Genomic DNA, 14,431 nt, shown 5'->3' on the forward strand with positions numbered 1-14,431 from the left:
AGTTGTTTTAAGAAGCATTTGCAGTTGGGACACTGAGGAGGGAATGTGTAAGGGCTAATGGAACCAGGGGAGGAAGCAAAGGTCAACTCAGGTGGTCTGATATGGACTCTCATGACCAAAACTGTGGTTGAGGGGAAAGTCACACAGACCCCTCACAGGACTCCAGAAGAGTGGCGCTGAGAGGATCTGGGGAGAGAGAGAATAGCTTTCTCCTTTCTTGAAAGAGAGTAGGCAGAATTTATTCTAGGCAGAATTTACTCGGTGATTTTTACTAGCAGGGCTCTCCAATCCAGCAGGACTGAGGTCCTTAAAAAAAAAAACAACAAAAAAGAATCTGTAAGTACAGACAGTGAGCACACTGCCTCAAGATTGTTTCCTTTTCATATCAATAACTTAGTTTGGATGGAAGCGCTGATCACCTATCGCGCTGTTCTTTGCAACAGGGAGAATGGCATTGTTGGCTTTCTCTCTGCTTACAGTGATCAGGACTGGGCCACCTAGGCCGAAGGAGAGGCATTCCCTCCCATAAGCACAGGGACCATGAGCACTAGTAGGCAGTTCCATTACAAGAACAGCTGTTCCTTCATTCAGCGAAGAGGCTTTTGATCATGTTTATTCTTGTTGCTGCCCTAAAAGGAGAACAAGCCAACTTCTTGCAAAGCAGGACTGGCCCCGGGAACTATTCTAGGGAGGACCTGGCAAAGGAACACATCTAGGAGAGAGGCTAGCTCAGTTTTGCATTCAGATCAGAATCTCAGGGCTCGAAGGGAGAGCATCAGTCTCTTGCTCAAAGTGTGGTCTGAGGACCCGCAGCAGCAAATCACTGGGGTACTTGCTAGAAATGTTGCATTTCAAGCCTCCTCCAGAGACTAGAGCAGAAGAGCAAATCTGTTCATACTTCCCAAGAGGCTGATAATATCTGTTTTATACCAAGATCTGTTTTTTACCAAGATCACCAGGTGATTCTCAAGCACTTTTCAGGTTTGAGAAGCACTGGTCTAGTCCAGTGGTCCTGGAGTCCCCTGCAGATATCCTGGCTAAGTGGTCAACTAGGCTCAGCTATTTCAGGAACAGATAGCCAAGGTCAGTCAGCAGATGAGAATGATCCTTTCATTTTTCGATTAGGCTAGTTAGGTAGATAAATGGGCATAGGTGAATAAATAGCTACGCTCTAATTTGCAAGGGCGGGTCAACTTCAGAGTTATCTTTTAAAACGGCTCCTTTTAATAGCAAATGGACTGCTTAAAACATTTGGAAGAAGCAAAAAGAGATATTGGCATGTGATTCTGTGTCTATTTAGCCTCATTCCATAGTTTATCTAGTATTAGGAAAATGCAGCATGATTGCGTGTATTATTAATGCGAATTAGTTGTCACCAATTATTCTGTGTACTTACTGTTTAAATGGCCATGTACTCTTTTTCATACTAAAATGAATAAATTGATGCTAGCAGTGGTTTCCAAACTTCAGCATGCCTCAGAATCACCCAGAGAGCTTGTTAAAACTGATTGCTAAGACCCATAGCCAAAGTTTTTGATTCACTTTAGGTGAGAACTGATACTTCACATTTCTAGTAATTCTAGTAATTGATATTAATGCTGGGTTATAGAAATAGTAGCTTCAGGGCATTTTTGGCACTGCAGGAAATATCTAGCCCCTTATTACTTGATGGTGTGCTCTGATGATATAGAATATAGGGCCAAATTTCAGTAATCCATGATCATGGGAGACAGAGTACCTGGGACAATTTAAATACAGAAATAATCTAACAACATTCTCTGAGATCATTGATTTCAAACTTCTGCTTTCCAAACTACATCTGAGTAGATAACAATGTAATTTGCTTCTCTTAGTTTCTACCCACCTCTGATGGCAGAGGGATAGAATAATTCTGATCGACTGCAGGATGCTCGGTGTTGAAATCATAAGCGCCTGCTGGATGGCAGGTGGTTCCACTGGCCAGTGTGGCTGACATTCTGAGCATGGGGCCAGTTCTGAGCTGTCAGATAACCTTCCGGGTCATTATGTCCTGTGTATAGTTATGGGCTTGACCTACATTTTTGCCCTCATCACCTATAGGCTCACAGCCATGACTTCAGTAGAATAAAGGAGCAGTTACACTGGAAAAAGACCCAAGGTCCTTTAACTCTTGGAATTGCCTTAGTCCACAGTGAACTGAAGTCTTTGGCACAGCATAGGACCCAAACATCTCTGAGTGGGGTTCCTTCTGGCAAATTTCCCCATCTGTGGCAGCTACTCAGATTTAAACTGTTGATTCTGACCTTTCTGATGCTGCCTGTCTAAAGACTGTCTGCAGACTGCTCTGCCAGAGGCTTCCTGCCAGTGAAAAACCATGACTGCACTTTATACCATAATTGAGTGGAGACAGGATTTACCTCATTGGAGCACCTTGCCTGTCTGACTTCCATTTCATCTTATTAAAAACAGAGACTTGGGACTTTTTCTTTTTTTATAAAAAATTTATTGAGATGATGCAATTATAGGCTTTTCTTTAAAAATTATTTGCAACTCACTGGCCCTGAGAAAAGGCTTTTTTTTTTTTTGTTTTTTTTTTTCTTCTTTTTGTTACATTCATTTGATTCAGTCCCTTATAAACCCCACACCTCATAAACAAGAGATCAGAAATTAAAGGAAAAAAAAAAAGCAAGAAAGAGAAATTCTAGATTCATTCTGGTTTGCAGGTGGTTGTAGTCACCAAGAGAAATCTTCAAGAATGTTCTTGAAGATTTGGCATATGTGAGATTCAGGGAGTTTGTAGTTGTTTAGTGTTGATGCAGATGGGGCCAAAAGGATCAGGTTAGTCTTCTGTGGTTTTTAGAAAGGCAGGGATTATTGCCCACCTTTTCTTCTCATTGGCTTTCTTGTATCACTCCCTTCATTCCAGGTTTTTGCCCAAAGAAGAGCAGGCTGAGTGGGTGAAAACTAACTAGCACTGAATGCTTAGGCAAAGAAAATTGCCCTTTGTGAATTTCACCAAATCTTTTATCTTCAGCTTCCTGGGTGAGAATGGGTCAAATGGGGATATGGCTGGGCTGGATCTCAGCCTAACTCTGTCCCTGGCATGTTGTCTGCTCCTGGGGCAAGTTGTATTACATTTCTGATACTCCCTTCTGCAAAAGGGAGTCAATGTTTCAGAACTGTATTCAGAGTTGGAGCCTAGGTGGGGAAAGGCGGAAATAGTGGTTAGTCATTTAGGCAAATTCTGTCATTTAAGTTTTAGCTAAATTTACATTCTCATTTGGACAAGGATCAGTGTAAAAAGACAAAAGGATCGGAGGGTTGAAAAGAGCAAATCCATCAGTCTGTTTTCCCTTTTTGCTTGGGGGGATCCCCACAAAAAGGCTGGGAACATTGGTGGTACTGCTTTAGGCCAGACCAAGTTACCTTGGACAAAAGATTTTAGGAGCCAGTCCAGCCAGTTGCCACTGCCATCTTCTGATGGAGAAGAGGCAACCTAGCTAACTCAAGGTACGGGGAGCAGAAGACGCTAGGGAATTTCAAGGTGCAAGTGAGTGTGTCCATCCTGGACACAGCTGGAGGAAGCTGTCCTCTGCAGTGCTCTTCTGCATTTTCCCTTCCCAATTTCTGATCTTGCAAGGCAAGGATTTCCATGATGGCAGCAGGGAAAGACCAACTATTCTGATCATGGATGTGCTTTTTACCTTGGTCCTAGGTAAAATTTTCATCACCCCTAGTACTTAGTGTTGAAGTGAGAAATGTCTTGATGGATAGATCCTGCAGGTAGAATGTAAATTCTCAGAGGACAGGATTGTGCCCGATTTACCTTTGAATCCCTCGGAGTGTTTAGTGGGTGCTCCAACGAGGTTTGCTAAATTAAATCTGAAATCTTTGGCGTCTGCATTGTGTAAGTACTGTATTCCTGGTGTCGGTACTGCCCACGTATTCTCTCAAAGAACAAATGAGAAGAACTTTTGCTGTTAAGGGAATTAATAGAAATCATTCTTGGTAATACCTGGATGCGAAATAAAGACTACACTGGAATTTGTGCCTTCTATTTCTTCTTCGAGTGCCTGAAAGTGTCATCCTAACTCTTATATATTCTTATAGGATATTGCTTTAAAAATCCTTGGATCGAAAGGGAATTTCCCTCCATGATTCAACTGTAAAATCCTTTGAATAGAAAGAACCTGAGTCCTCATACCTCGGTAAGGTGAATAGAATGAGATATCCTAATTTTAGGGAAGAGTAACATCATGCCCTTGTCTTTCATTTCACAGTCACACAAAGGACTTTAGAAAAAAAATCCACCCTTTCTCTCTTGTTCTTAAACTCAATGGCTTTTACAACGCTCAAGGTATTTGGCTTAATCTCTCCATTTGAGATACAACATCAGTCATCATAGAGGCTGTATCACTGTGTGCCATTGGACATTCTTGAAAGACATCTGTGTTATGCTGGGATCCAGCTGCATTTCATCACTATTTCAGCAAATTCAAACCAAACCCTTCATAATGGGAGCCCCTAGCCTCACACAGAAGGTCCCTGACTTCACTAGAAGCTCAATATTCTGGAAGGTAGAGTGGGGGGGAGCACATGACAGTGGGGGCGAGCTGGCTACCTCCATGTTTCTACATGTGGTCTGATAAGGGGCAGGAACAGAGCAAGACTGAAGAGCCCTGATCAGCTCCTCAATTCCAGTGTCCTTAAACCATAGTCAATCTATCTGTGCCTCCTTCCCTGCAGGCTGGTGTCCTTGCCAGGAGGCTGGGGGAGAATGCCTCGCGCTTGTGTGCTGTGCCTGACTCAACTTAGAAATGGCTGGAAGAGAAGCTGGGTCTGGCCACTTCACCTAGGGCCTGCTGCTTACAGTCACAAGCGTACCCTGGGGGAGCTGTGAGATGCTCACCTGACAGGGGAGGAAACAGAGAAAAATGAGGAGAAACAAGGAGAGGGTGCTTTGTAAGGCAGGTCTAACCTTTTGGATTAAAAAAACACCGTAGTCCTAATGTTGGATTCTGAACCTGTATTGGAAAAGTCAATTTAGACGGCTAGAAAAGGAAAGCAAATCCAAACAGCTCTCTAAAAATATGTTATCATCAAAAGTACTAAGGGGTGGTGTGTCCCTCATTTTACAAGATACTATTGACTTTATTTTGAGGTGAAAAAGAGCCACGAATGAGTCCATTCTGAAACACAGCTATGCAAAGAAAGAAGGAAATGGTAATGTATCTGAAGAACTTCTCATCTGCCCGGGCTGGGCAGACACTGGTAGCAACCGAGACCGCACACTCCAGAGTCCTCCCCTCTCGAATGCCCTGTGTCCTATGGGTACCAGGAAACTGTAAAAAAGGCTAGGAATTGAAAAAAATAACAATTAGGTGAGGGCATGGAACTGACCACACAATGGCCTTTGAGATGGAGCGGAGAAGACCCTTCCTACCTCCCTATCCTCTAGACCCCACTGCAGAAGATTCTTCGCCCAGTTCCTGGACCATCAGGCCTATGTGGCCTTTTTGTATTTACCACTTTGCAGCACCTGTAAGCTGATTCCAAGGTGCCAGGTCCCTCTCAACAACTTGAATAGCCTTCCATTCTTACCTGACGCTCTGTGGAACCAGGGAGCTTCAGGGTTCTCACAGCTGTGTCAGGGGCCACCTGCCGGACTAGCACTTATCTTTCTAGAGGACAGCACCATCTCTGATGTTTTTGGCCTCCCTCAGACAGGTGGCCAAATGCCGGGCTGTGGGTCTGATTTAGTGGTGCCGGCCCCAAAGCACCCAGGCCACCAATTCTGTTTAGGAGCCTACTGCTCCCCAGACTCTCCAAGAGGCTGAACTCTGCTGGAAGGCGTCTGAAGCTCAACGGCAGGCAGGGAGGGAGGGCAGAGGGGAGGCAGGGAAGGAAGGAGAGCGAGAAAGAGAAAAAGAGAGCTCTCCTTTTCACTTTATCTTTTTTAAAAACATTTTTTTCTTTTCCTTTTTTTTTTTTTTTCCCAGCCAAGATCCAACAGCAACGGGAACAAACCTGACTCACGTGGCAGGATAAAGAGGAACCTGAACCCTTTTGCAAGTCTTCTCTTTCCTGACCAGCTGGGTGTGCTGCACTTTTGTGAGATTTGCAAAAAATATATATATATAACAGATATATATTTCCATATGAAAACGACCTTGGTAGTCTTCCCCTAGATGAATCATGAAAAGTCAAATGGCATGGTCTTAAAAAACAAAAACAAAAACGAAAACGATGAAACTAACAATAGGTGGAAGGGTGAGGGTGAGGAATTACAGACGGAGAGATTCCGAATGAGTGGGGAACGTGAACCGCGAGTCCCAGGCTCGTGCCCTCGGCCTGAATTCCAGCCCCGCCTTTGCTGGGTGGTTTGTCTAAGGTGCTCTTGGGTCCCTCCTGATATGCAAGCCAAGTGTCACTCGCATTCCTGGGTCTCTGCCTTTTCTACTCTCCTCAGCCCGCCTGCTCGCTCCGTCACGCCTCCAGCAGTCCCGCTGGGCAGGGGCTCTCTCGGCTGCCAGCCCGCTGACATGGTGCGCTGGTGCCTTCAGCATTCATCTTCTTGGTATATTTGTTCATCCAGCTCCTGGGACTCAAGGTGCTCCAGACGGTCTGTTCGGCCACTCATGATTTCATCTGGGGTTTTCATAAACCTTGGGAAGAGGAAATGGGGCATAAAGAGATTACATTTTCCTAAAGTTGTCTTCACCTTGAACTGGAAACTTAAAAAAAAAAAAAAAAGGCCCTATCACCTCATATAACTTGAGAGCTACTGAACCCAGCCATTAATGCTAACTTAATGTCAATTAGAAAAAGGTGCTCCTTCTCCTGAGTGCCTGAAAAATGGTGAAATAATTATTAAAACAACAACAACAACAACAAAAAACAACGGCGAGGATGACTGTGAGACCGAGAGCACCCCTCGGAGCTGGTTAGCGCATTACTGCATGATCATGTCAGGGAACCATGGCACAGGGAACCGCTTATCCGCGTTACTTATTTTTAGAGTTAGATTTTATAATGACCCATGAGAGCTATAAATCCACTTCCATTCTGGACCATGAGTCCAGGGAATGGTATTCAAAACTTGAATTTAACTCAAAAGATACAAGTCCATGCTGAAAGGAAAATTTTGGGCCAGTTAGTGGTGCTTTTAGAAATCACAAAGGCAAAATGGGAGTCTTTTTTTCCATGTTATCAGTGATGCGCCCAAAATGCTAGCAATTACTTCCCTTTAGTCTATCTTCCTTGGCAGCGAGGTGCACACAGCAAGGCTTATCTTGTTCATTGGGTTCACCTGGAAATAACTTCAGTGACGTGTTTTGACCATGATTTACACAGTTCAGGAGGCAGCCTAGGTGCAAATCTTCTGCCCTTACCGTGGGGGTGCCCTCTCCACAGCCCTGCTCTGTGCTGGCACACCCTTCCCTTCCCATGCACTCTGCCCTGCACCAGATGAACTGTCTTAAACATCCATTTTCTCTCGTCCTTTTATGTTCAAAAGCCTACGATGACCGCTTATCAAGTCAAGGACACGCTCTCCAGCCTGCCCATTGGGGCCTCTGTCATCTCTACCCTGGAGAGTCTTGGTTTCCACTGCTGACAAGCGTGAGCCCTCCGTTCTGGTCTGGCCAGTCTTCTTTCTTCTATAACCATGCCATCCTCCAAACCTCTAGCTTTGACCCTATTCACAACCCTCTTTACTCCTTTCACTCTCTGAGCCCTATTCTTTGAGCTCCGCCTCATCACCAAAGGGCTGCTTACTGGCACCGGTCCACCCTGAAACCTTCCTTCCCGCAAATCCTAGAAATCCTGTAAAGAGGACCCACAATTTAACACTTCACTTGATTACACGCTGGGTTTTTTACCGAGAAGCCTTCATTTTGTGGCAAGTCTGGCTTCCAAAACTCATTTTCTCAAAAATGACTAATCTCTCCTCACTAATAGGCCTATTCTTTCCTTTTATCTTGTTGAAAATCTCTATCGGAAACCTGTGAACTTCCCAGCTACAGCTGCTTTTCTTTTCTGCCCATTATTCCTGAACTTCTCAAGCAATATGATCTGTAGCATCCGAAGTCTGTCTTCTACTCTTATCCAAAACTTCTCCCTCAACATCTGAAGTCACCTCTAGTTCCCTCTAGGCCAAGTCCACAGATATGTTATATTTGGCCCTTCGAACTACCTCTTCCTACTTCTGACTGCTTTTTCATATTAAGCTTCTGATATTCCATACCTGGCTTGTCAAGAAACTTTTATTGAAAGCCTCCATAAGGTATAAAACAGAACTATATAAAATATAATCTTCTACCTTCTATGGACTTTTGACCTAGTTGTGGGGAGGACTTCACACATACAACTATTAATAATGAGAATCAAAATGTGGTTTAGGGCCACAGGAACCCAAGAGATGATGGAAGAAGATTGTGTGTGTTCGAGCAGTTGAAGAAGGCTTCATAAAGGGCAGCAGACTTGAGATGGATCTAGAGAGTATATATATTAAAAAAGCAAAAATTAAAGGGATATATGTTTGTGGCATAGTGTTAGTAGGGCAGCTGGAAGTGTGTATTAAGAATCTGGGAGGCAGGAGAGTGGACCAGAGGTAAAAGAGAATGTTGAATTAATCTGGGTGTGAATCATGAAGTCTAAGTATCAGTCTCTATTGCCAGAGAAGCTTTTCTTTCATCTTCCAAATCTCTAGAAAGTGCTTGTCATTGGTAGACTCTAACCTGCTGGTAGGAAATCTTGGGAAATGTGGCTCCCAGACTATTAGCCCCTGTAACAGAGAATGGCGTGGGAATGGTACTGAGAGCCAGTGGACAATCCAGCACAACGACTGACTTGGACACAGGAAGAGTCACAGACAACTCTAGTGTTATGTTGGTTGCTTAACACAGTGATGATGCCACTGATGAGAAACAAGAATACTGGGGGGTGGGAGTGTGTGGGGAGAGTTCTAGTATGTGTATGTCTTGAAATATTTCATGTCTGTGAGACTAACGTGATATTTAAGTGGACATGTCCTATAAGCAGCTCTTAGAAATTCAGAATTGGAATTTAAGGAAGTTTTTCGAGCTGGATAGAGGGATATAAGAGTCTCACCATTGAGGTGATAACTCAAGCTGTGTAATGAGATCAATTCGCTCAGGAAAAAAGTACAGAGCAGGATGAATAGGAGCCAAGGACTAGGTCTGGTAGAAGGATGAAGGGAAGGCATCAGCAGAGCCAGAGAAAAAGGGTTCTTTTTTTTTTTTTTTACTTCATTCCCTTCTGTTTTCATCTCTTGAACAGCCTTTTCTCTTTCTTTTAAAGATCCCAATTGTTTTGACTACCCCTAAATTACCATGCCTTCCCAATGCTACAGCTCAGGTTCTCTGCTCTTTCCAGTAAGTACTTATCGCAGTGACCTCCTCTGCTCATATACAGTGTCATTTTCTATCTGTATATAAATAATTCCAAGTCCACATCTCTAGTCCCATCTGTAACTCTTTCCTGTCCCACCAGCCAAAATCTATAACGTAAGGTGGTGTTTCTTGATCCCATTTTCTCCCAACCTTTGCTTGGTCTCACCACGTCAGCTACCACCGGTGAACATCAGTGTTCTGCCTGCCCTGATTGGTGCTTTAGATCTCTTCTTCTTCCCCTTCCAATTCTTCCTCCTCTCTTACATAGTACTTGAATCACAATCTATGTGGTAAGTTAAATGGTTGGAACTCATTAGCTGTGAAGAATTCTGGGAAGAGGAACGTCTAGTGCAGTGGCTTTCTAATTATGATACACTGTAATAACTACATTTTACATCATGATTCATCTCTCTCTCTCTCACACACACACCTCAAAACAAAATTTTCATGAATTGGCGGTCATCCTTAATTACGTTTGATATAGTCTGATATTTTTCAACTCTAGCCTATCCTAATCAATTCTGTTCTATTTCATTTAAAAAAGGTGTGACTGACTCATTAACACTATCGCTATTTGACTAACATTGGTTCAGTTGGTAACCTGGAAGTCTAGGTTTAATTCCTTGCCCTGACATTCAAATATTACTCCGATTGCTCCCTTTAACTAGGCTGGATGTTAACGCCAGGTAATACTATATGATCACTGCCTTCTCTGAAAGGCGAGTCAGATTGTGTTTATCTAGTTTTGGTTTTACTATATGGCAGACATAAGTAAAACAAAAAAAAATTTTCTTTTCTTAAATTTTAACAAACCAGCATCTGGCATCCGATCTGTAGCAATGATGGCTTTGAGTATCCAATAGGCAGGTAGAGATCTTAACAGTCTCCCTCCTCCCTCTTATTTAAAGAAAACAATATCCTCCCAAAAGAAGGAAAGGAGAAAAAGGAAGTGCTACCTGAACAAAAGCCTTTGTCCTGGCTCCTTCCTGATAATGTTTAGTTTGTAGTAGTGGCGCAGGGCTCTGGACATTTTCTCATAGGTCATGTTTGTTCTGTTCTGTTTGTTCAAAGGAGGAAGAGAGAAAAAAAGCACAAAGACACAATGAAATGAACCTCAGAAAAGGCTCTGGGGGAGCTATTAAAATAAAAGCTCTTTGGCTGCTCCTGTGGCTCTGCCAGTTTGGGAAAGCTACCTGCTAATCTGCTGCCTTCCAGGCCCATTCGTCCCCACCCCTCTGCTTTCACACAGGTCATCTCCAAGATTTCTCCTAAAGTGAATCACCCTTTGTCAGAAGTCTCGGAGCTGAGCTAAGAAAGCACATCCCACAGCAACCTCCCTCAGTTCCTTTCCCAAAACTGTGCTCTGCTGTGTCCAAGGAATTTCCTGCAGGTTCCCACTATCTGTGGGTCATCCTTCACTTTCTGACCTACAGAGAATTTCTTTTTCTTTTTCTTTTCTTGTTGCAGTGACCTTTCTCAAACAGCGTTTCTGGTCTGTCATTTTAAGGAAGAGATTTGTTGTTTAAATTCCTGTTGTGGAAACAAGAATATAGTGGTTCCAAGCCCGGGTGCTATGGCACAATGTGGGAGTTGCAGAGGGATTTTTCTCAGTGACTCACACACTGGAGTGTCTCTCAGTGGGCCTTGCCATATTTGGTCATGGCACACTGGGTCCTCGAAGGCCGGGGCAGAGTGCGCTTGGCTGTGTCCCTCTCTGTCCCCTCTCATCTGGCTGATCTGGCGTTGTGCCACCACAGCACTGTGCCAGTTGGTCAAGCCTGGATCTTGAATCTTTTCTTTTCTTTTCTTTTTTTTTTTTAAGTAGGAATACGGATTTATTTATTAAACGTTTTTTGAGGGGGGGGGATCTCTTTGCTCCATTTATTTTACTTTATTGTATTGTGAGAAGAACATGTAACATGAGATCTATTCTCTTGACAAAATTTTAAGTGCATAATATAGCAGTATTAACTACAGGTACAATAGTGTACAGCAGATCTCCAGAACTTACTCATTTGCCTAGTGGAAACTTCATGCCCATTGATTAGTACCTCCCCATCTCTCCCCCTCCCAACCCCTGGCAATACCTACCCACTTTTCGATCCAATGAATTTGCCTATTTTAGATACTTCATATAAGTGGAATCAGGCAGCATATGTCTTTCTGTGACTAGCTCATTACATTTAGTATCACGTCCTCAAGGTTCACCTATGTTGTTGCATCTTGCAGAATTTCTTTTTTTAAGGCTGAATAATATTCTATCGTATGCATAGACCACAGCTACTTTATCCATTCGCCCATTGATGGACATTTTGGTTGTTTTACCCACTTTTTACACCTACATAGTTGAACAGTTTTCCTAACTTTAAAAGACTTTATCTTTTAATTAAATTCTTTCATTCTTCCTAGTGTGCAGGATTGTGGGGCAATCCTACTTCTTGCACTGTTTGCTTTTAAAGCGGGATGTTTTAAAGCCAGACTGTGTTTTCCATGTAGAAATGGGCCTTCGTGAACATAGGAATTTCTAACTGAGCAGAACAGAAGTGACACTTCTCATAGCTCCCTGTGTGTCAGAGAGCCCCACAGTGCTTCCCTGTTACCCCGTTCCTAATGACACCCTGGGTGTCCAGGTCAGGTCAAAGAGATGGGAGTGAGGGTTACTCAGACCTCAGCCCTGTCAGACCAGATAGTTAACTGGCACCTGGCAAAAGTAACAAACAGAAAGGGGCATCTTCAATTCTCTCCTTCCCTTTGCAACTGTTGTCTAATTGTTTGCCCGGTAAGGAAGAAACTAAATAATCACGCACAGACTTAGGAAGTAGAAGACAGACAATTATCCTCCAGCCCAGGGATAAAGGCTTTATTTTGGCACAAGTTTACAGAGTGACTATCTAGTGCTCTTTTACCTTATGGTTTCCCCACAGTCGAGCCAGTCCATTGGGATCCACTATCCGGAATATTTTGGATTCTTTGTCCTCCCATCGGATGAAGTTTTCGTACCGGCTGTCAGAAAGCAACTGATAGACGTAATCCCAAAGCAGTCTACAGTCTACAGAGGAAAAGGTCAAGAAAACACTGTTGAAAATGTTTCTTGTTGAGGCACTAAGAACAAAAATCAGAAAAATAGTTGAATAAGTGCTTTTGCCTACTTTGGAAGGACTAACTTCCTCAGGGAGTTAGACAGGGAGGAGACCAAGGCCCAGAGAGGCCTGTGGGATGGTGTTGGAGAAGGGTGACCTTTCACCTGTGGAGGCCTTAGAGACCATCCAGGCCAAGTGACTCCTCCCATAGATGGGGACACAGTGACCTGGAGAGAGGAAGTGATTTTTCCATGGTCATGACCAATGACTTGAACTTGAGCAGAGTCCATAGGAGAGCCAGAGAGCTAGCTCTAACTGTAAATGTGTCTCTGAAAGTGGGCAATAAAAGTCGGCTGGCAGGGTGACAAGGCAGGAAGTGAGCCCTAATGTTCCAGGGCGAGCAGTGTGGTATAACTGTACCATTAAGATGACTTCGGTGTTGGAGGGCGATACTGAATGGATAAAGATGAGAAGACTGGGGTTGGCTAAAAAATGGCAGGAAAAGAAGCGTGATGTGTAAAAGGCTGTGGGAAAAGAAAAACTATACGGCTTGGTGACCATGACTGTGGGAATTGTGACTAGTATGGTTTTAAAAAGAATACAGATCTCATTATAGCACACTGTGGAGGTCTTTCAAATTGTTTTGATAATAATGGATTCAAGGTAAAGAGAAACCCAGGGCAAAAAATCTCTTTCCCCACTTGTACAACTGATGTTTGTTCATTTGGTTAAGCAACAAATATTAAGCGAATTAGTGTAGGCCAGGCACTGCGCTAGGCCTCACCTCTTAGCTATGAGTTGGCACATACTGCTTGCCTTCCTTTTGTGCTAGTGTTTTTTGGGTTTGTGCCATAAGGGTATGTGGTTTACCCTCTCACAGAGTCTTGACAGGTGGGTGGGGACAGACAGGTACTTTCTAGGTCTAGTTGATGTTGGACTGGCCTCCAGGTGTTCACTGTTGATTCTGAACGCTTTGATAGGCACTAACCAGTGTGGCTGGGAATAAATGATTAATTACTAAGTGTCATGTGTGCCTGGCACTTTACATGCATTATTTATAATCCTCTAATGCCCGAGGTCCTGGGATTTGAACTCCAGGGCGCCTGCACTATGATGTGCTGACGACCTCCTTATGTTGGGTGAGGCCTGGGAGATCTGGGGCGGGGAGGGTCTGGGTCAGGCTTGGAGTACCTTAGAACCCACACGTTCACCTCCCAGAGAAACAGACACAATCTTTCTCTGGAGTATATTTATAAGGGGAATTGGGTCAGGTCACCGTGTGCAAGTTTCTTAAATCTCCCCGACTGTTCTGTTTCCTCATTTAAGAAACAGGAAAAACAACACTCACTTTATAGGATTACTGGATGAGTGATAACGCCAGTAAAGAGAAAGTAATGAAAATAACAACAATGAGTTGTTGTTATTATTATTACTATTATAGAAACATCATAATGTATAAATCCTAAATGGAAGAGACAATGTTGAAGAGAAAAAGCACCCATGAGGCAGAGATTTAGCCTTCTCAGCTCTCAGGCATTTCTGTATCTGACTAGTCCATCAGCCTGCAAGGGTGCGTCCCCGGGGCCAAGAGTGTGCCCCACAGGGACGTCATCTTTAATTCTGTCCTGAGACCCTCCCCTCCCAGGCATCCTTTTTCTGCTGAAAGAAAAAGGAACAACAATGATATTTATTGGTGCTGTTTGCAATCACTGTGCTGTGTATTCTGCAAGCATGGTTGCGTTTGACCCTTGTGACACCTGAGGAGGCAGGTGCTGTTGTTATTCCTATTATATGGACAAAGAAGCTGGGGCTTAGAGGGTTTGGTAATGTACTCGAAGGGCAGAGCTCGTGAGAGACCACACATAGGATTCTAGGCTTTGGTGACTCTGAAGCTCGTGCAATGTCATGCTTCTCGATGCAATTTCTATTCTCAGAGAAGCTGGTTAACAGGTATATATA

General features: G+C 43.6%; 1 protein-coding gene across 5 annotated transcripts in view; it reads right to left on the reverse strand.

Moving 5' to 3' along the window:
- Nucleotides 1-2,497: 2,497 nt before the first annotated feature.
- The window catches only part of ETV6 (ETS variant 6), a 222,375-nt gene continuing 210,441 nt past the window's right edge, over nt 2,498-14,431 (reverse strand). For all 5 annotated transcript variants that reach the window (XM_011376033.2, XM_023520891.1, XM_011376034.2 and 2 more), the window contains 3 exons: nt 12,299-12,441; nt 10,349-10,449; nt 2,498-6,644 (listed from right to left, as the gene is read on the reverse strand). In XM_011376033.2, coding sequence (XP_011374335.1) covers nt 6,539-6,644; nt 10,349-10,449; nt 12,299-12,441 — 350 coding nt within the window. In that variant the 3' untranslated portion in view covers nt 2,498-6,538. The remainder of the gene's footprint in view (nt 6,645-10,348; nt 10,450-12,298; nt 12,442-14,431) is intronic.

The sequence above is a fragment of the Pteropus vampyrus genome, unplaced genomic scaffold, assembly GCF_000151845.1.
Source record: "Pteropus vampyrus isolate Shadow unplaced genomic scaffold, Pvam_2.0 Scaffold283, whole genome shotgun sequence".
NCBI classification, from domain to species: domain Eukaryota; kingdom Metazoa; phylum Chordata; class Mammalia; order Chiroptera; family Pteropodidae; genus Pteropus; species Pteropus vampyrus.